General features: G+C 49.5%; 1 protein-coding gene across 2 annotated transcripts in view; it reads right to left on the reverse strand.

Annotated features, from left to right (window-relative positions):
- Positions 1 to 27,662, reverse strand: part of FNBP4 (formin binding protein 4) — a 247,377-nt gene that overhangs the window by 215,158 nt on the left and 4,557 nt on the right. Inside the window, exons 2-6 of one of the 2 annotated variants that reach the window (XM_086959754.1) lie at positions 14,974 to 15,048; positions 12,485 to 12,595; positions 11,680 to 11,828; positions 5,350 to 5,542; positions 4,106 to 4,253 (exon numbers count right to left, since the gene is read on the reverse strand). In XM_086959754.1, the coding sequence (XP_086815880.1) occupies positions 4,106 to 4,253; positions 5,350 to 5,542; positions 11,680 to 11,828; positions 12,485 to 12,595; positions 14,974 to 15,048 (676 nt within the window). The remainder of the gene's footprint in view (positions 1 to 4,105; positions 4,254 to 5,349; positions 5,543 to 11,679; positions 11,829 to 12,484; positions 12,596 to 14,973; positions 15,049 to 27,662) is intronic. The other variant, XM_086959755.1, reaches the window with a different exon arrangement.

A 27,662-nucleotide genomic window follows, 5' to 3' on the forward strand; every position in this document is an offset into this window, starting at 1 on the left:
ACTGGGTCTGCACCTACCAGGTCTGGTGGAGGCGGACCAGGCCGGTTTTGTACCCGGTAGGCAGACGGTCGACAACACTAAGAGGGTGACGCACGTGCTGGAAAAGGCCTCACGCGTCCCGGGGGAGCGGATGCTGCTGTCGGTCGACGCGGAAAAGGCCTTCGATAGGGTTCATTGGCCGTACCTCGAGCTGGTTCTCGGGAAACTGGGGATCGGCGAGAAGTTCCGCACTATGGTTTTTAATTGTTATAGGAGGCCGTCAGCATCGGTGCGTGTCAATGGATGCAGCTCCATCAGCTTTGCCATTGAGCGCGGCACGAGACAGGGCTGCCCCCTTTCGCCGCTCCTGTTTGCCCTCTATATGGAGCCGTTTGCCCAGAGGATTCGCGATAACCCGGACGCTATTGGGGTGAAGATGGGGCAATACACACATACTGTCAGCTTATATGCGGACGATGTCTTGCTGACCCTGGATGACCCCAAGCGGTCGCTGCCTGCCTGCGTCCAGGAACTGAACTCCTTTGCCCGCGCAGCGGGCTTCAAAATGAATATGTCTAAATCGGCTGCCCTGGATGTGTCACTTTCTGTCGACACCAGGCGGGATCTCCAGCGTCTTTTTCCTCTGCAATGGTCCTCCTCCACGGTGCCTTACCTGGGGATTTTGCTTGCACCCTCCCTACCTGCAATGGTCGCAGCTAACTATTCCTCCCTGGGCAAAAAGATCAAGGAGGAACTCGGCGATGGAACAAAGGCCTGCTCTCGTGGCTGGGCCGTATCGCAGCGGTGAAGATGACGATACTGCCTCAGATCCTGTATCTTTTTCGCGCTCTACCTCTCCAGCCCCCTGTAGGTTGGATACGGCAGGCGCAGGCTGACATCTCCCGCTTTGTGTGGCAGGGCCGTAAGCCTCGAATGAAACGGGTCCTCTCCATGCTTGCCCCGGAGGCGGGGGGCCTCGGTGTCCCGGACCTCCGGAAGTACTTTCAGGCGGCGCAACTCCGATATTTGGTGGAGTGGAGCCGGTGGGAATCGGACAAGCACTGGCTCTTTCAGGACCAGGCAGTTGCGGGCCGTACCCTCCAGGAAGTCCCGTTCCTGCGGCGCACTCACCGCCCGCCTAATCTCTACGCCTCCTTTATCACCCGGGTTCCGCTGCGAGTGTGGGACGCGGTGTGTGAGCTTCGTGAGCTCACCACTTTTCCATCACCGTTCACTCCCATTGCTGGCAATCCAGACTTCACTCCGGGTCTGGAACCGGGAGCCTTTTCCCACTGGGTGAGCGCGGGTTGTAGGGCACTTTTCCAGATCTACGGGCCGGAGGGTATGCTCCCCTTCCAGCAGCTCCGACAGGAGTTTGGCCTGACGGAGGGGGACAGACTGCGTTACATGCAAGTTCGCCACTGGGCTCTTCAACCCCCAGTGCGCGACGTCGCTGCCCGTTCGATTACGCCCTATGAGCGATGGCTGGTAACCCGGACCTCGGATGCCAAGCTTATCACCGACTTGTATAAGTTTCTCCAACCCCCGCCGTTTCATTACCATAACCCAGGGAGGGAGCGCTGGCACAGGGAATTGGGCAGGACCTTGAGCCACAAGGAATGGGACAGGATCGCGTATCGGGCGAGGCACTCTGCGTACCACACTGGGCTGACGGAGACCTTTACTAAGGTGTCCACCTATTGGTACTACACCCCGGAGAGGCTCTACGAGATGCACAAAATCGGCGATAAAGGTTGCTGGCGCGGCTGCGGACAGGAAGGTACCCTCACGCACATTCTCTGGGAGTGCCCGGTGCTGTCGGCCTATTGGAAGGAGGTCTTGGATGAGGTAGACAGGCATTTTGAGATAGAACTCCCGCGCTTCCCTGCGTATGTCTTGCTAGGCCTCCCCAATGACCTGATGTACCCGCTGAAGTCCCGCAGGGGTAGACAGATTGCGGTTGCGCTAGGCTCTGCGGTTCAAAACATCCTTGTACTCTGGCGTACCCCCACTGCCCCCTCTATCACTGGCTGGCTACACAGGCTCTGGCAGGTGCTGGGTATGGAGAAGATGTCGCTAACAGTGGCTGGGAATGTAGACCAATTTGAGGAGCTCTGGCACCCCTTTTTAGCACTGCTGTCCACGGAATTTCGCGAGCTCACATGTCCACGGTACCTGCGACTCCTTCGGCTGACGCCGCCGGCGGCTCCAGCGGAGTGAATGTGGCGGGATCAGGGGTTTGGGGCTGAGGGTGGGAGGCGGGGTTACATGCTTCTAATGCTGACTTTCGGACGAGGACGTTGGGGTATTGTTTTTTCCTTTTTTCTCCTTTGTTTTTCTTTCTTCTATTTTTCCGGGGACGGGGGGTTGGAGGGATGGTGTGTGTGTTTTTTTCCTGTGTTGCGGGACGCTACTCTAGCTCGGCCTTGCTCGGGGAATGGGGGTCTACTGGAGGGTCATTCGCACTCCCTTATTGCCTTATGACTTATGCCTTGTTGCCCTCCGGGGCTTCCTGCCTCCCTACTTTCCCTCTGAATCACTGCAACGTTTCGCGTCTTGTATTGTATGTTCGCTTGACCTCCTATTCCCTTCCCCATGTTTTTTGTACCTTAATAAAATACTTTAAACCTAAAAACTTTAATGCTGCGAAACCAATTGCATTGTAAATGCTTGTTTGTTAACTGTTTCCATGTGTAATGCCAGCTGTTTCTGTGCAACTAGCCCTTCTCAGCGAGAAGTGTGGATCGCAGTCTCCTTCCTTTAATGTTGCCTTTGCAGAAGTAATTTGCCATTTGCTTTCATGACTTTCTTTATTCCTATTCTAATCTTCCTCAATAACGCTGCGCTTGCTCTTTGAATCATGAAGGGTTAGAACGGGTTGCAGCAGGTAACTTCCAAAAGATTTTGTAACACAGTTTGATGCCAGTCCAACAACAAAAATTTCAAACATTGCCAAAAGAGGCTGCCTCCCCCATCCCTCCCTCTACGAACACGGTACGTTACTTGCTTAAAGTTCCCTGGAAATCTGTCATTAAATGCACACTTTTTGTTTGAAATAGAATGTTCTAACTTTCAGTTTTTTTCAGTTTGATTTGGTAACTTTCTAAGTGCGTGAAGTACTTACAATCTCTCCATAGCCCCTCTCTCGCATAAATAAGAATACTAGCTGCATCTTTTGCTTGAGACAAAAATAAATATGGATAAATACAGACGGAAATGGTAAAAAAATAAATACCATATAACCGGGAGCCCTAATTATAATTGGTAAAACAACTTGCTTAACTCGCCCACAGAAGTCTTAGCCTGATGACGGCTGGTTCATGCTACCACTAGTATAGCTTTCTATAAGGTTGACTTTACAACCACCATCAATAAGGGTCGATTAGACTAGTGCAAGATGCCCACTAGAACTAGGACATCATATGCAAGGCTAACCTCTCACAGTTTGGTACCAAACTACTCCTCAAAAACCCATACGGAAGCCAGTGGGGGAATTACTGTAACATGCAAGAGAGCACCTCAAAGGCCTGTAGACACTACTTGTTTCAACTATTTGCCTGTCTGACTCCATCTATGGAGGAAATGAATCACACGTGATCAGTGTTCTTCTAGCATGAAGGCAAGACTGAAGAATAGGCCAAGTTAAATTGTTAAGTATGGATCTAAGCAACCAGAGTGTTCAATCACCAACTAATCTCAAAACCAAAACACTTGAAATTTGCATAACTGCGTGGAAGCTTTTGAATGGGGGGGGGGGGCGGTGTCGGTCAAAGATTATGCCGGCGCCTTGACTGCATGTGCACAACGTGCTTCTAAGAGGGCGCAGACGAATGGCTTTGTTTTTCAAAAATCCACAGGACTACTCAAAAAGCTAAGAATTTTGTAGAGGGAAAAGGTGTTCATCAATGATGAAGCTTTTCTTTGCCAGTCCCAGGTAAGAACGTAGTGACTGGACAGCATCCTACGGGAGTACGGCTACTGAACACTGGCGTCCTTTAGGTCCGACATCGTCACAGTGTCAATGACGGCGAGGACTTATGTACAATTATGGAAAGAAAAGAACCTGACAGACCCCAATCCAGAAGCAGACAGTCTGACTGTGCGTTTTTGCCATTATTCACTGTACCTCTGCGGATAATTCTGCAGCACTTGGACTTGAGTGGCGAGGTCCGGCGGGAGCTCCCAGGTGACCTCATTGCTCTGAGTGTTCCAGTAATAATAGCAGCCGGTGTTTTCATCCCAAACTTCTTGCCAGTCGCCCATCTCAACCTCAACTTAGAGAAAACAAATAAAGGTATTAACAACAAGAGCAGTAAACGTCACCCAAGGCCATGATTCCCTTGGAACCAAGCTACTGTAAAGGTGGCCTGGATGTGGACACACCAAAGGCTGTGCCAGCATCCTCCTCTGGATCAACAGACAGAAGGACTACAAAGGAAAGGGAGGACTACAAAGGAAAGGAAGGACGACAAAGGAAAGGAAGGACGACAAAAGGAAGGACGACAAAAGGAAGGACGACAAAAGGAAGGACGACAAAAGGAAGGACGACAAAAGGAAGGACGACAAAAGGAAGGACGACAAAAGGAAGGACGACAAAAGGAAGGACGACAAAAGGAAGGACGACAAAAGGAAGGACGACAAAAGGAAGGACGACAAAAGGAAGGACGACAAAAGGAAGGACGACAAAAGGAAGGACGACAAAAGGAAGGACGACAAAAGGAAAGGACGACAAAAGGAAAGGACGACAAAAGGAAAGGACGACAAAAGGAAAGGACGACAAAAGGAAAGGACTCCAAAAGGAAAGGACTCCAAAAGGAAAGGACTCCAAAAGGAAAGGACTCCAAAAGGAAAGGACTCCAAAAGGAAAGGACTCCAAAAGGAAAGGACGACAAAGGAAAGTAAGGACGACAAAGGAAAGTAAGGACGACAAAAGGAAAGTAAGGACGACAAAAGGAAAGTAAGGACGACAAAAGGAAGGACGACAAAAGGAAGGACGACAAAAGGAAGGACGACAAAAGGAAGGACGACAAAAGGAAGGACGACAAAAGGAAGGACGACAAAAGGAAGGACGACAAAAGGAAGGACGACAAAAGGAAGGACGACAAAAGGAAGGACGACAAAAGGAAGGACGACAAAAGGAAGGACGACAAAAGGAAGGACGACAAAAGGAAGGACGACAAAAGGAAGGACGACAAAAGGAAGGACTACAAAGGAAAGGACTACAAAGGAAAGGACTACAAAGGAAAGGAAGGACTACAAAGGAAAGGAAGGACTACAAAGGAAAGGAAGGACTACAAAGGAAAGGAAGGACTACAGAGGGAAGGACGAGGTAGGCACAATGCACAGATTATTCTGCTGGTGGCAGCTCACCTCCTGCCAGCGAGCACTGAGTATTGTACTGCCAGGCTGGCTCTGCAACAGATGTATTTCCATTCTCCGATGAGGCAGTGACCACAGGTACGCCGTCTTTAGGTTCTGGCCGTGGAGGGGTTGGCGGTGGAGCTGTGGAAGTGGCAGTGGAAGATTCCTCCGGTGGGGGAGGGGCTGTGATGGCATCAATTTCCTAGAGACATTTTGAATGATTTATTGCAAGAGAATAAGAACAGTTAGCGGGATAAAGCAACAGTTATTTCCTGAGCTCAAAGGCAAGAGTAACAAATCTGTTCTGAACCTTTTCACTGAGAGGTAAAGTGGTCCTTAACCCCTTCCAGGCTCATGACAAGGTCAACTCGTACGGGTGTTACCTGCGCTGTGCTTATGACTAGTTGACCTTGTCATGAAACTATAGTATTCATAAATCATCAGCACAGGAGGGGAAAACCTAGCAGCCAAAGTGGTAAATTGTTTTTTGATTGACCTAGGATGCTAGGTCTATACATGCACTGACTGCCTGGTTTATTTACTAACAACAAAGAAAAAATGTTCTAAAAAAAAAAAAGTGTCCTTAAATAGCTAAAAACCTCGAGTGCTCAAGAAAAAATTCCTACCAACGATGTTTAAAATCCACTGAAATACATTTAAGCTGAAAACAATTCCAGAAAAGTGCATGCTCCCAAACTGGTGATTACTGGGTTTACAAAAAGAATCAACCTAGCAGCACACATGGGCCGCCAGGAGAATTCTTGTCACTTTCCAGAAACAATAGTTTGCTGGCTTGAACACTTCTGGATGCACACGCTGGGCATTATTTTGCAATCTTGTGGCTGGGTCCGGAATGTTCTCATGTCATCTGGAAGTTGAGAAGTGGGTGGGATTAGCCAGCCTCCTACGACGTCTTTCTTGGGGACCAATACTGTGCCAAAGCGTGGTATTTTTTTCCCCAAAAGTTGTATTTTACTATTCACCCTCTGAATAGACTCTCCTCTCCTTGTTTGGGGAGGCGGCAGGGTCAGATGCGAACCCAGAGAAGCCTTCAAGCTGCAAAACTATTGGTACTGTTAAGCAGCCCTTTTCTTTTGCAACAGATCTTTTCTGGGCGGTTGGGTGGAAGAAAGTGTGACTTTGCAAACAGGAGCTTTAATCCCTTCTAACCTGCTGGGGCCCCAGTTAGCATGAATGTCTGTAGAGTAGCGCTTGTGAATGTGGGCTCGATGGCCATGCAGCTGCAATGCTAGTGTTCCAGGGGACCTTAGCTGGAAGGCTAGCGTGGCTCTATGTTTTTGGTCAAGTATGCTCCTGATCTGCGATAGAGCATTTTCCATGCTATACTTGGACATCTTCGTAAGGCCTGCAGCATCCATCTTGCAATAGCTCGTTTTGAGACCAGGCACTCTGTTTACTGGTATGAAGACAGAACAAGTTCCCTTTTTAATAGTCTTGTTTCTGATAAGTAATACACCAATGCTCGCCTCCTATCTAGTGTTTGAAGTGCTTGCTCTGCTTGTGTCTACCTATTGAAAGGACGGAGGGAAATGTAGGATGTGGAAGACAGATCTCTTTCAGTACCACTGGGCTTTTGACCTCAGCGTCACCCTGTCCGTGCATAGGAGCAGATAAGATTGATGAACTGTGAGCTCTTGAAACTCACTAACTACCTAGTGATATGTCAAGGGGAAATGCTGGTTTCACGGTCATGAGTCGATGACCTACTTGTGCTTGGATTTGGATGGGAGCTTTATTAACTGAATTAAAACCAGTTTCATGTTCCACATGGGTGTGGTCACCAAAGATCCAATTCTTTATACCCCTTCTAACTAGCTCTTGATAACTGGTGTGTATGATAGTTCCACTGATGGATGTGGCAGTTACTGAACGGTGGTGGTATACTGTGAGCGACTGGAGATGGATCTACTCCACATGACTGTATGGCATGCATGGACTGTGGCTTCTCAGGTGGCCCATTTTCATGCCCTCAGGAGCCCTGCCACTAGGCTGGGGCTTGATGGTTCCAGACAACCAGTTTTTCCACTCTACACGGTTAGCAGGTTGTCACAGGTGGGTGACATTATGATGGCCGTGCCATTTCCATCAGATCTGAAACCTATGTTTCTCGTGCCCATTGTAGGCTAAGAGAATGTTCGTCATGGGCGACTTTTTGCACCAGGTTTTCCATTGTAGGGCCATGAGAATGATTGTCATGGGCGTCTGTGAGCACCAGGTTATCGATGCCAACAGCTGTTGGCAAGGAACTCCTTAGAGACAGGTGCTGTTGGTGCCTAGAGGCAGTTTTGATTTTTTGTTTTTTCGTGGAGTGCGAACTGGTCTGTTCGTGGTGTTGCCGCTGTAGCCTTTTTGTACCAACCCATGTCCACTTCCAATTAGTCTGAGCTGCTTGGTCTGCTTAACCGATCTGCTTCTACATTTTGTAAGCCCGCCAGGTATATTGTGGTCAGTGACATGTTTCTCTGCATTGTTCCTTTCCAGTGCTGGCTTGGGCAGGATGTATGAGCCTGTTCCCTCCGCATCCCGATACAGAGCCAACTTTTCCCTGATGTGCTGGTGGAATGCTTTTAACACCAGGAAGACTTTCCTTACATCTAGCACATTCATGTGCTTCGTTGAGCCATGTGGGTTTCCATGGTCCTCGATGTTGAGAACACCCATATGAGCGCCCCATCCCTTGTGGATGCATCTATTGTGATGTCAGCGGGGTGGTTGTTTGAAAGGTTTACCTGTTGGGATTTCTACCTTCCACCATTTTACCGCTCACCATCTTCCCTATACAACCAGTGGAACGGCCCAGACTCCATTTTTTGTGACCACTGGCTTTGCAATCATTTTGGAATTGGTCTAATAGGGAGCCGGCAAAAGTGATTAATGGACTCATGAGACCATCTTACCAGTGGATTGCATCACTATTCTCCTTGTACAAGACAAGACCGCCCACCCCCTTTAGATTGCAGTGAGTTTGCGGTGTCAATGCAAGACCTTTTGTATCTGGAATGCTTTCACCTTCTGAGTTCACTCTTTCATGGTGTTTCAGTAAGACGTCTCCAGGTTCAGGGAGCCCCTAGTGTGTGTAGAATTCATATTACGGTCTGTATGCTTTATTGGCATTGTATAAGTGAGCTCGCCTTTACCAGTCACCCCTCTAGATTGGGGTATATATGCAACTCCTGCCTTCTCAGGTGAGCTGCCACCACAGACCGGTGCAGATTTGTATTCTAAATGGAAACACTTTGAATTGCTAGTTGTGGACCACAAACCTGGGGGATTTCTCGAGCCTGCAGTTCATCAGGAAGGAGGCCCCCTTGAGGTCCACCGTCACCTTGTAGCCCCTGTCTTTCAAGAGTGAGAGGACTTCTTGGAGAGTGGCCTTCATGAACTTGTTCAAGAGTCTGTGGTTGAATACGAGCTTTGGTACCTCAAAGTTTACAGGTTACACTGTGTGTTCCTGTCTTGGCACTTACTTTTGCAGGACGTCCTATTGCCATAATCAAAGCCCTTTTCCTTTGAGTCCTTTCCTTTAGTTTGACATTTGGTGGCATTTAGTTATAACTGCAGTATCTGTGCCTTATGTTCAGGACACATGTCAAGCGAGATTTCCTTCCATTTCTAGATGAAACTTCCGAATCTGCTGCCTTGAGGTGTTTACTGAAGGCCCTTGATTGTACATTTTTGGCTAGAGGCAGATCCAGAGTCTGTACCTTTCCAGTGGTCGTGATCCAAACAGGCTGCCAAAGTGAGGTTGGAAACAGACTCCAGACTTGTGCTGCGAGCAGTCATTGTATCCTTAAAGTCTGTTGAGAATTTTGATGAAGCTCCCCTCTGCTTTTGCAGACAATGGAGTTCCTCTGAACTGTATGGACACCATTGTCTGCTATACAATCTTATTCTGGAACATCAGTGGCAGGGGAGCTTTAAAGACCTTGCCGCCTTTTTAACACGACCGCCCGCCTCTCTTGCTATCAGGAGCAGGCCGCTTTCCCGTCTCTCCTCTTTTTCAACGGGAAGACAGGCGGGAAAAATGAGCACACCTCAGAAGGTGTGCCCACCTCTGCCAACCGCACCCCTAAGTTGGAGGCGAGGTGATGCTCCCTCTTCAGTGCCCGCCACCTTGCAGATGGCAGGCACTCTACAATCAGTATAAGGGATTGTGCCCCCCTCCCCCATGTGGGGTGAGCACACCAAGGGTGTAGTCACCCTAAGGTCAGTAGCCATTTGGCTACTGACCTCGAGACCTTACATGCCCCCTAAATACAGTATTTAGGGGGCAGCCCTAAACCAAGAAAGGAGATTCCCGCAACCCAAGAAGGACAAAAGAGGACACCCAGCAGAGAAGACGGCAGTGAAGAACTGGCTTGGCCCCAGCCCTACTGGTCTGTCTGCAGTTTCCAGAGATCCTGTGCCAAAAATAGTCTTGTCCTGCAACCAGCGACCTCAAGAACCCCTGGGAGGACGGACTGCCTTCAACAAAAACCGGATCTCCTTTGAACCCCAGCTCTGTTCAAAAGAAACATTAAACAAAGACTCTGAGCCTCCTGAGCAAAAAAAAACCATCGCCTGGAACCACCACTGCACCCGAAGCCTACGGCCTGAGTGGCCAACCAGTGCCCGCGAGGTCCCCCTAGCACTCCAGAGTCAGATTCCGGGTCCACCATGGGTTGACCCCTCCACGACTCTCCCTGTAGCCTCTGCACAACCGCGAGTGACCCAGTAAGGTACAATTCGACCTCAAAAGACGCCTAATGTTAACAAAGAGCCGTTACACCCTGGAGATGAAGCCTTTTTTTCTTCAAACTTAAGCATATCACTCAGAACAGTTTCATGAGCCTCTTCAGCAACAACATATTCCACTCCTTTTCTTTCCTTTGATCTTGTTCCCTCCCTTTGGCTGCCAATGATTTCCACCTTCGAGGGAGTTTCAGAAATTCAAGACAAGAGTTCTGGCTCAATCCAGGTGCAACTCAGTCACATTTAGGAAACGTAGATTTTTGATTATGTGCCTTTCGGTGTCTTTGGCTTCTCTTCCTTTTTGAGGTTGGCGTCCAGTTCTTCGATGTCAGAATCCATTTCCCTCTTGTTCCACTTCAGTCTGCTTAAGCGTATCTTACCACCACAAAGCCCCTGGTCCTGAAGTGAGCACTGTTGGTCTGTGACTATCTCAAGGTATAGTGCACCTACCTCTGCCTCTCCGTTACTTTTAGAGTCCTACCAGACCTTGCACATCTTGAATTTTTTTGCTTGGGTAACAGATTTATTTTCCTCCCCCAGTCACTCTCTGGGTTTTCAGAATCTACACAACATCTAACGTATCAGCCTAGAGTAGTCTGTATTTCCAGGGTTTTGTTCACTCTTCAGAATGTGTTTTTGCGACTCTGGAGCCTGGAGCACTGGCTTGTGCTTCCAAACCCACAGGCGGGGCCCCAAAAAAATCTTAAGATGATGACCACACCCAGGGCATTGCTCGGTCCTCAGAAGGAGAAGCGGAGAGAAGAAACTAAATGGAGGGGTAGGGGGAATGAAAGGGGAAGAGGGAGAAGCAGCAAAATGGGGTGGAAACGTGGAGAAGAAACAAACTAAGGGTGGGGGGGGATAGGGAGAAGAAATAAGCATTCTGCACACTACTACTAGAGGGCGATCACATGCTGACACCCAAACAGATGCTTTAAAATAACCTATAGAAGCAATGGAAACTGTGCTCCCCAATCCAATAGAGTTGTATCACTCGCTAAAAAGCGCAGGCCTCCGATATTAGTGCAAATCCATCCTCAACTGGAAAGGATAACACTGTTAGAATAACCATCAGACATATGTCCGTGAAAAAAGTGGCATCCTTTCCATGAGAAGGGCTGGTCACATGTACGCATCACTTAGATTAGTCACAGTGGAACGTACAAAATATAGGCTCACAGTTCAGAAGCAGGTGCTTGCTTTGTGGAGGTATTAACACGGCCTGAAACCAACATGGTAAAATCAGAGACCAGCAGTGATCATGTAAACGATCTCCACTCCATCTGTGGCTGCCACTGCGAGAGAGGATTCACAGCTGCTTCTGCCACTGTACGCACACCCTGGGGATCATGCAGTGTCTAGATCTCAGAATAGAACCGCCTCCACCACAAAGGTGTGGGATCAATACATTTTGAAGCTACAAGTCCTAACATGATCCCACTCTTCAGCAGCCAAAAAACCTGAGACTGGTGGAGCGCACCTAGAGGTCTTGCAGCCCGCTCACATCCCCACTGCGGAGATGCTAGTTATTCATTTACACGAAACACCAGGTGGGTCACATGATTAAATTGTTAACCTTATACTAACCGCTAAGAAGTTAGCCAGGGTGCTAGCGATGTCACCAGATGCACTCCCATTTGCTCTCCCTGGTTGTTTTGTTTTTTCTGTAGTGCCACCAGCATCATCATCTTCCTCATCATCACTGTCTGCGTAAGCGCCAAGTAAACACAATCCGCCTGGCAAAATAAAAGTAAAAGTAATTTGCAGAGGTTCTGTTTGCAGATCCTACCATACTTGATCCAAGGTTAACTCACAACCCAGAGCACCCTAGAAAACGAGAGCAGGCATCATTCCACGAGCTCGGTAGTGCCGGAAGGAACAGTGGGAAAGGTCAAATATTGAAAAGCAGAACTGAAAAGTCAAAATGGACTACAGCCACGTTAGTGACTGCCGTCTAACACAAGGCACTGCGACCACTGTGTCCACCAGGGCAGGAGTCCTCAACACTTCTGCAGAAGTAGAATCCTTGTACTCTACGTGCATTAGTTCTGACAGTGCTTTACTAAAAAAGGAGCTGAACACCCTATACTAGAAGTAAACTGCAGTCATCCCTGGGGCAGTGAACTAGCCTTCCTAAAACAAGGAAGACACTCACCAAAGCTTCTCTTAATCTGTCATCTTAAATTGAAAGTGCTTCAAACAACCTCTGTCATGTTTGCATTTCTTAACTATATCGCAATTGGGACATGCAAGGAGGCTTGTCACACAATCACGTTTGAGTTGCTAGAGCTGAATATTGTCAGATGACCAACGAGATCATGAATGCAGAACAGAAACAAGGCTCCCTGAAAGGTAAAGAGCGAGCGCCACTGGTCACTGAATGAGTGAGTACCTGTGGGTTTTACCACGGAAGGCAAAGGAACCACGGGAGGCAAAGGAACCACATTTGTTACAGGGACGACTTGAGGAATATGTGGTACTTCAGCAACCATCTCTTGCTCATCTGCATTAGAAAAATAAAGGACAAACATTGCAAGAAAAATGAATACCAACATGCAAAAATAAATATCAATGTAGTACAACAAAAAATACATTTTACATGTGCAGTGCATATAGCTCTCTCCAGATGGACTAGGAAACCATTCATTGGAGGCAAAGCTCTACCGGACCTGAAACTAGATTACTGGGCACCCAGACTGGTGGCGGTCAAGGACGGTTCATTTGCAGAGTAAAAGCTGCCACCGTTGACACAGGGCTTTATTATGGACGGGGTAAACAGACTACTCTGCTGTCTGACGGTGATCAGGGCATGGAGAAGGATGACCCACAGGATAGGATGACAGGGTAAATTGACTTTAGATATGCAATTATGGGATACAGAGGCTCTGGTGCCTCTGCGAGGGGTGGAAAGATACAGATAAGGGGATGTTGGGCATCTCTAAGGTAGGGGATATTTGGAATGAAATGGGTATAGAAACCTTTGCCGACCTTCAGGCGCAATATGAGCTAACAGTGAGTCAATACCTGCGGTATTTACAAATTAGGCACACTGAGTGCCTGCATGGACTCGCCGAAAGACATTCCTGACGAGAGCCCCATGGAGTACATAGGACAAAATGCCCCCTTATATATTAAGGATATTGTCTGTTATAATTCAAGGCCTGCCACCACTGAGGGCATTGAGAGAAGTGGGAAGTGTATCTGGGTAGACAGAAAGAAGACTGGTGACAGCATGCAGGTACCCCAGGGAGATGGATATCTGGCCTGGTTCCATCTGATCCATCTAAAGCTCCTGCAGGACTAGGCACGGGTCGGTTCCTGGGGCAACGTACACAGAGGGGGCCACTCCTACACATGATCTGGGAATGGATCGATCTAAGAAGGTCCCAGAACCTGCGGCAGAGAGGTGGACTACAATGGAGGTATCACAAGGGTGATGTGGAGACATGGTTGAGGCTTATGGGAAGGGGTCGCATTCCTGGAAGATATGAACCATCATCATGGTGGACCTCCCACCCCAAAACCTAGAGTTCCTCCTCAATCTCCCCCCGGAACGGCTCCAGCAGAGACATACCCACACCATATGAAAGAAATCAGCGGGGTCGTGGCCGCATCTGGCACAAGCAGAGGTTGGGCTAAGTCCTGCCCGGTGAAGGTGCATCGGGTGAGATATGCAGCGTGTAAATAGTATAGTAGCACTAAGCACAGTCTAGCAGAGGTCGTGGCCGTCCTAGGGGCTATATTGGCGTCGCGCCAGCCCTCGTCTAAGGTGCCCACCCAACCCTCCCACTGAGCCCGTAGTCTGTCCAAGAAGTGTGGGCATTATTGATCAATGTATGGTAGATGCAGGAGATGTCACCCCTCAGGTCACCGAACATTATCTGGGCCTCAGGAGGACTGTGGTTAGGAAGGCATGTGCCAGTCGCAAGGTGGATGTGAAGAGCATGGCACAACTGTAAGTACCTATAGAATTGTGACCGGTGCAAGGAATACCTGCTCTGAAGGTCCTCGAAGATCAGCATGTGATCCCCAGTCCATACATCACCTAGCTGCGAAATGCCGATCAAGCCCCAGGCTCTAAACCCTTGTAGTGCGTGGACGTCTAAGCCAGGTCCGTTGCCACAAGAGTGTGCATCGAGTTAGCGTGCGTGTCCATTCGGTATGGCGCAGTGCTGCCCGCCACCCACAAATACTTTTAACTCACAGGATTACAGAACGAGTAGCCATGAATAGCCATGCAGAAGATGAAGCAACTTACAAGGCCAGTGCTTAAGCTTTTGACCTCTGTGAACCCCCACTTAGTCATTACTGGAATCAGAGGTCCTCCAATGAATGATTAGCATCCGGGGATCCCCTGAATCAATACTGGAACCCGGGCAGCTCCAACAAGTTTACATCACAAAACAATACACAGACAGAAGCAGCATTCACACCAATGCAGAAATGATTCCATATTTTATTCAACTGACAAAAAAAATATGAACTAACATTTCAGTGTTAAATGGAATGTTGGCGTTTTTCTAAATTCGGTCGAGGCACCCATTGTCCCAGTTCATTAGGTTGGGATACCAATTTAATGTTTGCCTCCAATTTAAAATTCCTTAACATTTCAACAAAATTGTTTCACATTTTGCCTTTTTTAATTTTTGATTAATCTTTTATTTCTATGCATTCGCGGTCCCCAGACATGCCAGACCATGGGTTACGAACTGCTGCACTAATGGATGACCATGAGCCCAACACACCTCAATCATCCACCATAACCCTGAACTGGGAGCGCAACTCCAGGTGGAGCAGAAGGAATGAAATGAGAAGGTTAAACAAACTGGGCGTATGATTGCACATCACCTTAAATCACATACAAAGAATGGTCAACGGTACCTGCTGGATTGACCACAGGCTTAGGAAGAGTTACAGCCGCCACCACGGGGACTTCAGCAGCCAACTCCTGCTCTTCTGGACAAAACAAGAGAAAATACAGAGATCAGGTAACTGAGGGACAAGAATCCACACCCACGCACGAGTCTTTGTTCATATGGGACACCTACATATGAACAAACTGCTTGCATCGGCCAAACATAAAACTCTCAGCACCGTACTGTAAAAGCAGTGTGGGGTTCCTAGTCGGAGGATTATTTTTGTCTTATTAAAGGGCATTACTCTTTCCTCCACTGTATTCAGAGGGATCATCATCTCAGAAGGATAAGTATTCACGGAAAAAGAGCATTCTGAAAATCATTACTTTTTCTTGACATCACGTTTAGTAGATTTTCTCTTTGCATAGTACTCATGTGAAACTTATTTCTGTTAGCAACCTAGTTATTCAAATACTTTCTGGACTAATAAGTAAAACAACAAGCATTGGCAAAGCCATTAGGCATCGCCTACGCAAAAGTTGCTGGCTTTTCCAATATGTTTTAGCCCTAGAACTGCTGTTCAGCATGGCTAACAGAGGGGTCAAGGAGAGTGGTGCGGCGGGCGCAGAGCAGAACGTCATAGGGTAGAGTGTCATGGAGTGTTGTACAGTTATTTTGTTCTTCTAAAAAGCTTTAATACCAATAAGGTGTCTTCTCGATAGCTAGTGAAGCAAAAACTGTAAACCACCTGTAGACAAGTAGATTTCTATTGCAGGTCACCCCAACCCCCACTTTTTGGAAGATTTCTGATGCACTATGAAGGGTTCCCCTGGGTCCCGGCCAATCCGGATCCCAGAGCCTGTGTTCATTCCCAAAACGGCACCTTTGTTTTCAAAATTGGTACACCTCTGGCCCACACACAAATCCCTTGTAAAAAGTACCACTGCTACCAAGGGCATTATGACCAGAGAAGGCCTCGGAGGGCTGCTGCGTGTATTGTGTGACCCTCAGAGACCCCTCACCTAACATACACACTACCATTGCAGACTGCTTTGGTGCAGGCAAAAGTGAAGTCGACACGGCACACAGCCTACCTACCACTGCCTGTTGCATAGGTAATTCACCCCTTTAGCAGGCATGAGAGCCCCCAGGCAGGATGATCCTACCACAGGTGAGGGCCAAGCTGCATGAGCAATATGCCCCGACAGTGTCCATGCCATTCCCAGACCTTGTAAGTGCAGTGAAGCCATATTGAGTACCAAGGCTGGGAGTTTGTCATTACGAACTCCACAGCTCAATGATGGCTTTACTGACTGCTAAGGGTTTTGGTATCAAAGTCCTCAGCACAATAAACTCACACTGATGCCAGTGTTGGATTTATTATAAAATGCACTCAAAGGGCATCTTAGAAATACCCCCTGGCAATCAAACAAGTCTTAGTGTATTGGCTGACCGATCCCTGCCAGCCATCCACAACCAGACAGGTTTCTGGCCTCATGGGGTGAGAGCCTTTGTGCTCACCGAAGTCAGAAACAAAGCCTGCTCTGGCTGGAGGTGCTTCTCAATCAATCAAGGCATTTGTATAGCGCGCTACTCACCCGGAGGGTCTCAAGGCGCTTGGAGGGGCGCTACTGCTCGAACAGCCAGGTCTTGAGATGCTTCCTGAAGGAGAGGTGGTCTTGGGTCGGGCAGAGGTGGATGGGGAGGGAGTTCCACGTCTTGGCCGCCAGGTAGGAGAAGGATCTTCCTCCCGCTGTGGCTCTTCGGATGCGGGGAACGGCGGCGTGGCTGTTCGATCGTAGCTGGCGGGTTGGGGTGTAGAAGGTCAGGCGGTCGTTGAGGTATCTGCGGCCTTGGTTGTGGAGCGATTTGTGGGTGAGGAGTCGGAACTTGATTCTCTTGTTGACGGGGAGCCAGTGCAGGTCTCAGGTGTCCGGAGATGTGGCTGTGTCGGGGGATGTCCAGGATGAGTCGTGCTGAGGCGTTCTGAATGCACTGGAGTCTTTTCTTTGGCTGTGGTACCGGCATAGAGGGAGTTCCCGTAGTCCAGTTGGCTGGTGACGAGCGCCTGGGTGACCGTCTTCCTGGTTTCGGTGGGGATCCACCGGAAGATCTTCCGTAGCTTGCGTAGGATGTTGAAGCATGACGAGGAGACGGCGTTGACTTGTCTGGTCATCGAGAGGGAGGAGTCCAGGATGAAGCCCAGGATGTGTGCGTGGTCCGTTGGTTTGGGTGCACTGCCCAGGGCAGGGGGCCACCAGGAGTCGTCCCAGGCGGAGGCCGAGGAGCCCAGGATGAGGACTGCCGTCTTCTCCGAGTTCAGTTTCAGGCGGCTGTTCATCATCCACTCGGCTACGTCTTTCATCCCTTCGTGTAGGTTGGTTCTGGCGTTGCTGGGTCGTTGGTGAGGGAGAGGATCAGCTGGGTGTCGTCGGCATAAGAGATGATGTTGAGGTTGTGTTGGCGTGCGATGGCCGCGAGGGGGCTCATGTAGATGTTGAACAGCGTGGGGCGGAGTGATGATCCCTGTGGTACACCGCAGATGACTTCGGTGGCCTCTGATCTGAACGGGGGGAGGCGGACTCTCTGGGTTCTTCCGGAGAGGAAGGAGATGATCCATTCCAGTGCCTTTTCCTGGATTCCGATGTTGGCTGAGGCGCTGCACTAGGGTGCGGTGGCAGACCGTGTCGAACGCCGCGGAGAGGTCCAGGAGGATGAGTGCCGCTGTTTCCCCGTTGTCGAGCAGGGCTCGGATGCCGTCTGTGGCTGCGATGAGGGCGGTCTCGGTGCTGTGGTTGGCTCTGAAGCCGGATTGCAAGTGGTCGAGGCATGCGGCCAGCTGTCTGTTGACTGTCTTCTCGATAACTTTGGCAGGAAAAGGAAGGAGCGAGATGGGGCGGTAGTTTTTGAGGTCGGTGGGGTCTGCTGATGGCTTCTTCAGTAGGGCACTGAGTTTGGCGTGCTTTCAGCTCTCTGGGAAGGTGGCGGTGTCGAACGAGGTGTTGGTGATGTCCCGGAGGTGGGGTGCGATGACGGGAGTCGGCCTTGTTGAAGACGTGGTGAGGGCAGGAGTCGGTCGGTGATCCGGAGTGGATGGAGTTCATTGTGTGGATGGTGTCTTCGGTGTTGATAGGGGTCCAGGCGCGGAGGGTGGTGGCGAGGGGCGTTGGTGTGGTCGTAGGGTGCGTCGGCTGTGTGCTGAAACGTATGTATATCTGCGATCTTGCTGTGGAAAAACAAGGCGAGTTGCAGAGGTCTTGCGATGAGGTGATGTCGTTTCCGGCGGTAGGGTTCGAGAGCTCTTTGACGATGTTGAAGAGTTCCTTGCTGTTGTGGGCGTTGTCTAGTCGTTCCTTGAATGCGGTTTTCTTGGTGGTGTGGATCAGCTGGTGGTGTCTTCGGGTGGCGAGCTTGAGGGTGGTCATGTTGTCTGGTGTCGGGTCTCTGCGCCAAGCTTTCTCGAGGGCTCGGCAGTTCTTAGAGCTCTTGAGTTCATTGGTGAACCAGGATGCTTTCTTGTTGCCGGGTCTGACGGGGGTGTGGGGGGGCGGGGGTCTTCAGCGGAGCAAGGTCGTCTGCGCAGTTGCTGATCCACCTTGCGAGGTTGTTGGCGGCGTGGTTGGGGTTCGCCGAGCTGGCGGGAGGGTTCTGGCTCAGGGATGTGGCGAGCTGGTCGGTTGTGATCTTGTTCCAGCTTCTGCGAGGAACCTGTTGTGGGTGGAGCGTGGTCCTTCTAAAGCTGAAGTGGACGCAGCTGTGGTCTGTCCAATTGAGTCCAGTGGCGTGGCTGAAGGAGATGTCCTTGCTGGAGGAGAAGACTGGGTCAAGCGTGTGGCCGGCGTAGTGGGTGGGGGTGGTCACCAGGGTATACAACGTTTAGCACGCATTTTTTACCACGCACTACCATTACAACGCAGGCATTACCACGCATACCATTACAACGCATTGCGCTGGGGGGGCGCTCTAGGATAGGGAATAAGTTTAATTTTATATCCAACACCTTCCCTAGTGTCCACGGGGACTGGAGTTGGAATATAAAATTATACTCACCACTATCCAGCACCTCAAAGCGCTATGCGTTGTAACGGTATTCGTTGTAAATACCGCGTTGTAAAGGTGTGCGTGGTAATAGTATGCGTGCTAACGTCATACATCCGGTCACCAGTTGCTTGAGTCCGAGGTTGGCAAGGTTGTCCAGCAAGGTGGTGGTGTTGCGGTCGTTGTTGTTCTCTAGGTGGAAGTTGAGGTCCCCAAGGAGGATGTAGTCGGCGGAAGGGAGGGCGTGCGGGATGATGAAGTCGGCGATGTCCTCGCTGAATTGTGTGTGTGGTCCCGGGGGTCTGTAGATGAGGGTGCCTCTGAGGGTGGTCTTGGGGTCGGTGTGTATCTGGAAGTGCAGGTGTTTGGCGGCTGTGAAGGTGTCGTCGGGGTTGGTCGTGATACGGATGGTGTTCTTGTGGACGATGGCGATGCCTCCTCCGGTCTGGTTGACGCGGTCCCTCCGAGTGATCTTGTATCAGTCCGGGATGGCGATGTCGGGTGCTGAGGAGGCGTTCATTCAGGTTTGTGAGGAAGGCGACGTCTGTGGATATGGAGTCGAGGAGGTTCCAGAGTTCGATGGCGTGTCTGGACGGAGCGGGTGTTGAGCAGGATGCACTTGAGGTGGTTTCTGCTGGTGCTAGGCTTGGCGGGTGCGGTGCAGGTTCGGATGCAGGAGAACTTGCAGGATTGGCAGGTGAAGGGTCCATGGGTGCATCCTGGGGTGGCTCGGTGGCAGCCGGGGGTCCGGCCGGTGTTGAGTGCGTGGAGGGTGGCTGCGTCGAAGGTCCAGCGGGTGTGCTGGCATCTGCGGGGGCCAGGGGTTCTGGCGCTGGGCGCGGTCCAGACGCAGACGGGCTTGCCTTTGGCGCGCCTTTGGCGCACAATCGGCGCGTCAACGCTGCGCGTACGCATGCCATCTGCCAGAAATGGGAGAGGGGGGCGGGGCAAGGGAGGAGCAGCTGGGAGGCGGGAGCGGTGTGGCGAGTGGGGGGAGCATGCGGAGATGCTGGAGGGAATGGGGGGGCCGCGGGGGGAGCAGCAGGGAGCGGGCGGGGGCAGGGAACAGGACGGACAATGGCACAAAACTTACCGGGCAAGACGCAAGGAAACGGGAAAAACGAGAAACTGCAGCATACAACGAAAGAAGCAGGCACAGGGACAGTCAGGGACAGGGACCAAACCAAGACAGGGGCAGTCTTGATTCGGCAGCGGTGGCGGCAGAACGGGCACACTCTAGGTGGCCACGCGGCAGGAGGAGCGACCGGACTGACCAGGTCAGGCCAGGTCACAGCTCCTTGCCCCGTGCGCCTCCTCTTATGTACTTTTGCGGGAGGAAGGAGCAGCTGGGAGACGGGAGCGGGGTGGCGATGCTGGAGAGGTTGGGGCCGGGAACACGACGGACAATGGCACAAAACTTACCGGGCAAAACACGAGGAAACGGGAAAAACGAGAAACGGCAGCATACAACGAAACAAGCAGGCACAGGGACCAAACCAAGACAGGGGCAGTCTTGACTGGGCACACTCGAGGTGGCCACGGGGCAGGAGGAGCGACCGGACTGACCAGGTCAGGTCTCACCTTCCCCCATGCAGGAACAGCTAAACTTTTGCAGATGAGCCTTAAAGGCCCTCGCCTTGTGTTATGCCGATTTGGGCAGTGCCAACTAGTGGAGATGCCCGCTCCCTAATCAAAGCCCAAATTTCTGGCCGCAGGGTAGGTGGGAAAATTAGTGAGCAGAGTAGGGGTGTCCTCCTTAGGCTGGCACCCGCCTTGGGTCACCGGGAGCTGAGGTGAACCCCTTTGGAGAATTATCCATCTTGATTTGGAGAATTAGGCCCAATAGGAAGAGGGGTGTGCCCCTTTTCCCAAAGGGTGAAGTCACCACAAGAGAGAGTAGCCATTGGCTACTGCCCCTGACCTCAGCAACACCCTTAAATTTAGCTCCCCTGAACCTTGCTCATCAGTCAACAAACAATGTAGAAGAACCGAAGAGCTGTGCAGTAGCGGAGAAGACAGCTGACTTGGCCCCAGCCCTACAGATCCGTCTACTCCAGTGACCCTGCTCCAAGAAATCGTTGTGGCCAGTAACTTTCTAGAACCCAGAAGGATCTGTGCTGTCTTCAGCAAAGACTCTTGTCTCCCGTAGACCCCAGATTTGTACAGCTAAGAAACCAACACAAGCTCTTTGGAACCAGGTAGGTCCATAACACTTGCACCACACGTCCACGGCTCGAGTCCAGGTGGCCCGCCATCCCAGTGAAGTCTCACTGACTATTCTGACCGGAGATACAGCATTGGACGTCCTTTCCTGACCTACCCCTCGACGCCTGCAGCCTCAACATGAAGGGACCTAGCGACCAGAGCTTAAGAGAGAACCAGACATCAATAGAAACTCCTTCGACCGCAGCTCCCAACGCCGCCTTTGCACTGCACACCCAGCCACCCCTGTGCCGCTGGTGGTGCAGTCTCAGTGCTCTTTGGTGGACCCTGCAGTGCTCACCTCAACCGTCGGGGCCTGTGTTCCCAAAGGGCTAGGGCGGTCGACCTTGAACCTGGGGATCTCCAAGGGTGGCATAATACATGCTGCTGCCCCCCCCAGGCCTTTCCCTGGCTACCATGCCCTTGGTACCATAGCAGGGCTCGAAAATTCCACTCGACCGCTCGCATAGTCGAGCTAAATTTAACAAGGTCGAGCTGTTTTTAGGTCCTACTCGCCCTTTCTGGCGAGTAGGAAAACTAACCAACTTTTGTCCACTGTCTGTGAAAACGGAGCAAACGTGACAAGATAACAAGATTTAAAGGCATTTTTATTGCTCACAAAGTTAATGAGCAATAAAGATGCATTTATATCTTGTTATCTTGTCACATTTGCTCCGCTTTCAGAGACGAAGGTCAAGTAGGTTGAAAGGACATTTAAGGTACTAGTCCTGCAGGACTAGTACAATTTTTTGGATTTTTCGAGCCCTGCATAGGTACCTTTACAAGGGGATTACAGGTATGCCAGAGTTCTGCCACTTGTGGAAACATTGGTACAGTTTAGGGAAAGAACACAGGCCCTGAGAGCCCGATTGTCAGGAACCCAGGGCACACTGTCAAATTGCATCACATATCTTCACAAAAAAAGTTAGGGGCAACCATGCAGAAAGTTTTACTATGTTTTTAGGTTTATTTTTTGTTTGAATATTTTTATTGCATTTTTGGCAGTGTAGCTTATTTACACATATGAAGTAATAACCAAGCGGTAATGCAGGGTATACAGTACATTCCGCAACAGTGGTACATACGTAGAATTAAACAGTACAATATGGAGCGAAAGGAAAAAAACAACTCTATTAGTACAGTCTGACAGAATCATGGGCTACAGTCACGCTACAGTAAGAACATAAGTCAACAATAGCAGTTCGCAGGATAAATCAGATGTTTCCTCACATCACTCCAGTGAATTGTTCAGTTCGGGACACTTGCTATGCCATGGCCACGAATCAAGGCAAATCCAGCGAGTACCTCTTGCACCTCCCTTTGGGCATGCCCGATTTATTAACGAAGGGTAAGATCAGTTGCTACGGTTTCCTTGAGAAATCACTAGTGTCATGTTCAGAGGTTGTAGACACCATTAAGGCAACTCATAAGCAATGTGTAAAGCAAGAACACAGCACGTGAACATAATAAATATTCCACATGATACAAATGAGACTTCACGCTCAACGTTGAGAAAAGTTTATATTCAACACTCAAATAAAACAATGTCACATAAATATCACGGAAGTTCTGGGCATAAATCACACTTAGCAATATTACTAGCAGTAATAAGCCCAATTCTTGTTGATCAGATCTCGATAGTATACAGACACGGGAAAAGTCCTATTTTAAACCCCACCCAGCACCCTTATGTGGTGAGACACGTTGTCAGCACCCTGCCCAGCCTCACAATCCTAATCATGCAATTACACACAGCCATAGGGTGCACCCTGGGCTACAACGATATCAGTAATATGTACATGCACAGAATAATATTCAGCAGCACCACGGGATGAGGCCACACGAATCAACCCAGTGATGAGAGGTAGAGTGCTTGTGATAACAGATCAATGTATAAACCAACATCATCCCTGGCTCCCAGTCTCTCGTCACTATCCGATTCACCCCCCCTGTCCCAGATGCAAGTTCAACAGCCCCTCCCTCCAGACACAAGGCCACACGTGACTGAGGTCACAACTTTTCTGGGCCCCCGGAAAGCAGGTGGGGATAGACCGTAAGCATAAACGAGATACACTTGTATATTCCTCTCACTCCTACCTGGCACTGCAAGTCTACAGAAGGCCAGGTGGGGAGAGGGCAGTTGGTCCACCATGATGGGACCAGTGAAGAACAAGCAGGGAACGGGGAAAAACACACATGGGAGCCTCTCAGCTTGAGGAGGCACCCAGTCTACGAAACGTCGATCCAAGCACCGGGTTTAGAACATGTGGGTTGGTTGAGGGGGGGGGGGAGGGAGGGGGGGGGGTTGGGAGGTAAATGAGTTGCCCGTCAATTCACAAAAAGATCCCTGTATAAAGGACAGATAGTATTGTCTATCTACTCAACATGAGTTTACACTGTGCCAGAAACAACCCATTTTCTCTTCACAGTGAGGTGTGTATTCTCTAATGTCTTGCTGTCCACAACAAACCACTGTTTGTATCTAAAAACCTAGAGTTTCAGGGTAGCAATTAACTCAACATGTCCAACGATGTCTGCCCTCAATCAGACAGTGCATCCACCCACAATTAAACAGATAAAATAATGAAAAAATGTGCGGTGAAAAGGAAGGCACCTCACGGGCGAACAACCCTTGGGGAACTTGGCAGATGTTACCAATTCTATGCCCCTTTCTCATCATTGGTTGCCATTCCAATTCCAAAAGAAATGAGTGTACAAAACACAGAAAATGTACAACACAAAAGCAAAGATGCGTGCAAAGAGGTGCTAGACAGAAAGCTTACAACAATAGCTCACTGGTGTGACCAACATAAACGAGTGACATAAAATCATCAGACACACTCACTATATATCTTTATTATTCGTATTAGTGTGTACTGGCGAATTAAAACGGCTGGTAGCTTAATAATGCATACCAATACCTGATACCGACATGTTTCACTGCCCCAATGCTTTTGGCAGATTCATCAGGGTATTAACACTCGGTCACTGCACCGATTTTGGACACCTCTTTTTGAACACCTGAATCAGCCCTGTCCTCTCATACCGGCTGATCAAGCCACCGTCCACCTCTTTTCGTGTCGATTGATGCATCAATCGTACAACTTTGTAGCCAGGACCTTAAATCATCCCAGGAACGCCGTGTTCTCATTTTGTGTTACACAAAGTACTGTTGCTGTCCCGTTCCTCAGTGGAAATGAGGCACTACGTCCAGCACACCTCGATGTCAGATGCACCAGACTATTTCAGACAAACACACACACCACGCAAGTTCACTAGGGCCTCACAAGCCTACAATGGGTTGCAACCTGTCAATCTGACACTGCACGCAATAACCATTCAGTCTGTGTGGTGCATGAGAAAAATGTGGCACAGTCGACGAAGCGGGCCACCTTGGATCCTGCAACAGGTGTATCCACTCACCACTAAGACGCATAGGTGTGCAGAGGTCCCTGCAGTACAGGAATCACTTTGCCGTAGATGTAAGCAACGTCTTGAGCTCCACACTAGGCACTCCGGTCTACAAGCATGATTCTGTAGTTACAAACTCACATTGTGCTGCCCAGCAGACGATGTCAGTACTTGGAGGGCACCGCTTTCCAGATGTCACTGGTAGGTGGTGTGGGCCCCTCGTAGAAGAAGATCTTGGATATCCTCGAGACCTCAGAGAGAACCGGGGACCAGCCAGCTGGTCCTTGGGTGCCCACTTCATCATGCCACACGTAAGCAGGTTGTCGGCCCAAGCCAGCCACTATTCAGGAAGGCATGCGTCCGTCCCACAGGAAGTGGAAGTTATCCTCCATGTGCACAACAAAGTCCCCTGGCAGTGTGCACGACGCAGTCCAGGTTCTCCGGTCCTGCAGATCACTCAGCTCCGTGGGGTGGTACTGGGTAGTTATTTCCTATCGGGCCTTCGAAGTTCGAGGGAGGGTCAAAGTGTATTTGTTTGAACCACAGATGTGTCCCCTACACTCTCCGTTCGGCATGCCAAGAAGAATGCAGATCTCCATCTTTATGGGGGCTGTGATCTTTCCCCAGAGACCAGGTGTCAATCTCTGCCACCATATAGGCTGCAAGGCCCGCAAACTATCTCAATGCATGCCCAGTGGTTTATGGCTGTCGCTGGGGAATGCCTAGAAGTGTTCCCCGGCACCAAGCACCATGGCACACAAAATTTGATGCCAAATAATGTCCACGTTCCCTATGTGGCATTTCCACGCATGATACGCCAAGGCCACTGTTACCATTGGAACCGGTTTGGACTAGTGAATCTACTGATATGAAACATCACAAGGCTGCCCCAGTGCAATCCATTATTATTGTAGCTTGAAATACGGGCGACCCTATCCACGTGCTAACTTAAGGGAAGAGCACTCTCCTCGCTAGGTAAACCCATGTGGGTCTAACGTACTACCTGAGCAGCAAACACTCAGGCGTGCCTGCCCAGCCCTTCACTTTTTATCCAAGTGGAGGTGAAAGCCCATCTGCGGATGGTCCCTATTTGTTACAGGCCAGCCGGAGTACAGGCGCACTCACAGACATGGGATGGCAGGTTCGACACATGTTTAAAGGCACAGTCCGTGCAAGTGTGCACACCAGTGTGCAATAGCAGGCCAGATATGTAGGTAAACCACACCAGTGGTTCAGTGCAGCTTCTTTTCAATGGCCGTTACCAGTGGTTTCTTTTTTGTTTACTTTGTTTGGCTAAAAAAAAAAAAAAATATGTATTTTTCCATTCTGAAAAGCCCATATTGCAATAGGGGTTCCTAGTGGTGAATGGGACAGCTTCTTGTGAAAGAGTAGAATGCAATCACTCACAGCAAAGTTAACCAGGGGTTGACCCTCTTCCCCACGCTGTAGTTGGTAGAAGAGGTTTGAATGACAACAGCAGACAAATGAATGAAGAGGCCTGGATGAAAGCCCATATGTGTAAAATGAATATACCTTTAGTAAAATCAAAAGGCTGTGGCATATGGTGGACCTAAGAGAGTAATGTCTATCAGTGCTTCCGTGGAGGCTGCAATCTATACTGCGAGGTGCTTACTGCTGTTCTACCAAACCTGCTGACCGCAGCTGGAAAATTAGTAATCTGCGCTAGCGGACTTTCGGCGATCTAAAGAGATTTAAATAATGGGACTTGCTCAAAAGTGGATGCTGTTCGAAAGCAGTTTGCACCACACACAGAGCACATCTTTTTTTAGATGTGCCAGTCAGCATAAGCAGTCGGTTTGGAAAAGAAATTGTCTGCTTACAGCCCACCCACTGCTTACTAGTGGATGGCTTGGTTGTCACACACTTGCTTGTTTCATATTCAAATGACTTCCTTTGTCCATCTGGTTCCACCTTAAGTTTGCCTCTACCCAGAAAATATCCTCTTTAATATTCTTTAGCTTGGCTGACTTGGATCCTTCCACTGCTCACTTTTTGGGAACTACTTTTACTTCTAGTTTAAGCACCCCATGAGTGCATGTGTTTTTCGGCTCTCACCGTCGTCTGCCTCTCCTCCAGCAGAATATGCCTCCCCTGCTCTGTGTCGCTGCTTCTCCCAGCACCAACCCACCATCCGGTGTTGCTTTTTAACTATTGTGCTTCTGCCTCTGGGGACCAAACTGCTACGAAGCCCCCCGCAGTAAATTAATAAAAAAATTATTTTACACTACTCGTCGCTCAATGCATGCTTGTGGATCATCCCTGTGTTGCATTTTTTTATGTACTTTTATGGCCAGATAGGCCAAAATAAAGATTTTGAATTGGATCAACCCTAAGAAATGTCCATCCAAGTAAGAAGTTCACATGTTCAGTTGAATCCTTCAAAAATAAACACACACGGCGACCTTCTGCAAACCACGTTCATGTCCTCCTATATCCATGCACTTAAACAAGTATACATCAATTTACAGCAGTTAACACTCGTTCTTCAGCTTTAAAAGAGAAATATATCACCGTCCTTCAGGAAGGACTTGGCCTGGTCCACCCTTCCCATTGAAAACAACAAACTTCAGTTATCTAACGAGATTTGTGCAACCAGTGCGAATATCAAACCTCTTTCTACAGACAAAATGAGGTTAGATTAAGATCGCTCTCTTGGCCCCCACAGGAGGCACTTACTGGCTTTCCCTTCCCTTTAGTGATGCGCATAGCATCAAAGCCAACACTCTGCACTGGCAGCCAAAAGTGGAAACCTACTGGCATTACTGTGTCATGAAGCATTGGAGCTCGCCATAAGAGAATTAGAAGGTCAATCACCAGAGGGGCAAGATCTTGAGCATTTGTGGATATATAAAAATCTTAGACCCCAAGCAGTCTCACTAATAGAAGTAAGCGATCCGTAGCCTAGAAGGTTGATGTGCTTTACGCAGATCTTGGGTGGAAGACTGGCATCCAAGCATTTAGAACCAAGGCCAGCCATCCCTCCATTCAGATTTCTAGTTTCCTAACACCATTTAGTACAGTACACAGCATCCATGTATTCTA

This window comes from Lissotriton vulgaris, chromosome 2_2 (genome assembly GCF_964263255.1).
Source record: "Lissotriton vulgaris chromosome 2_2, aLisVul1.2, whole genome shotgun sequence".
NCBI lineage: Eukaryota > Metazoa > Chordata > Amphibia > Caudata > Salamandridae > Lissotriton > Lissotriton vulgaris.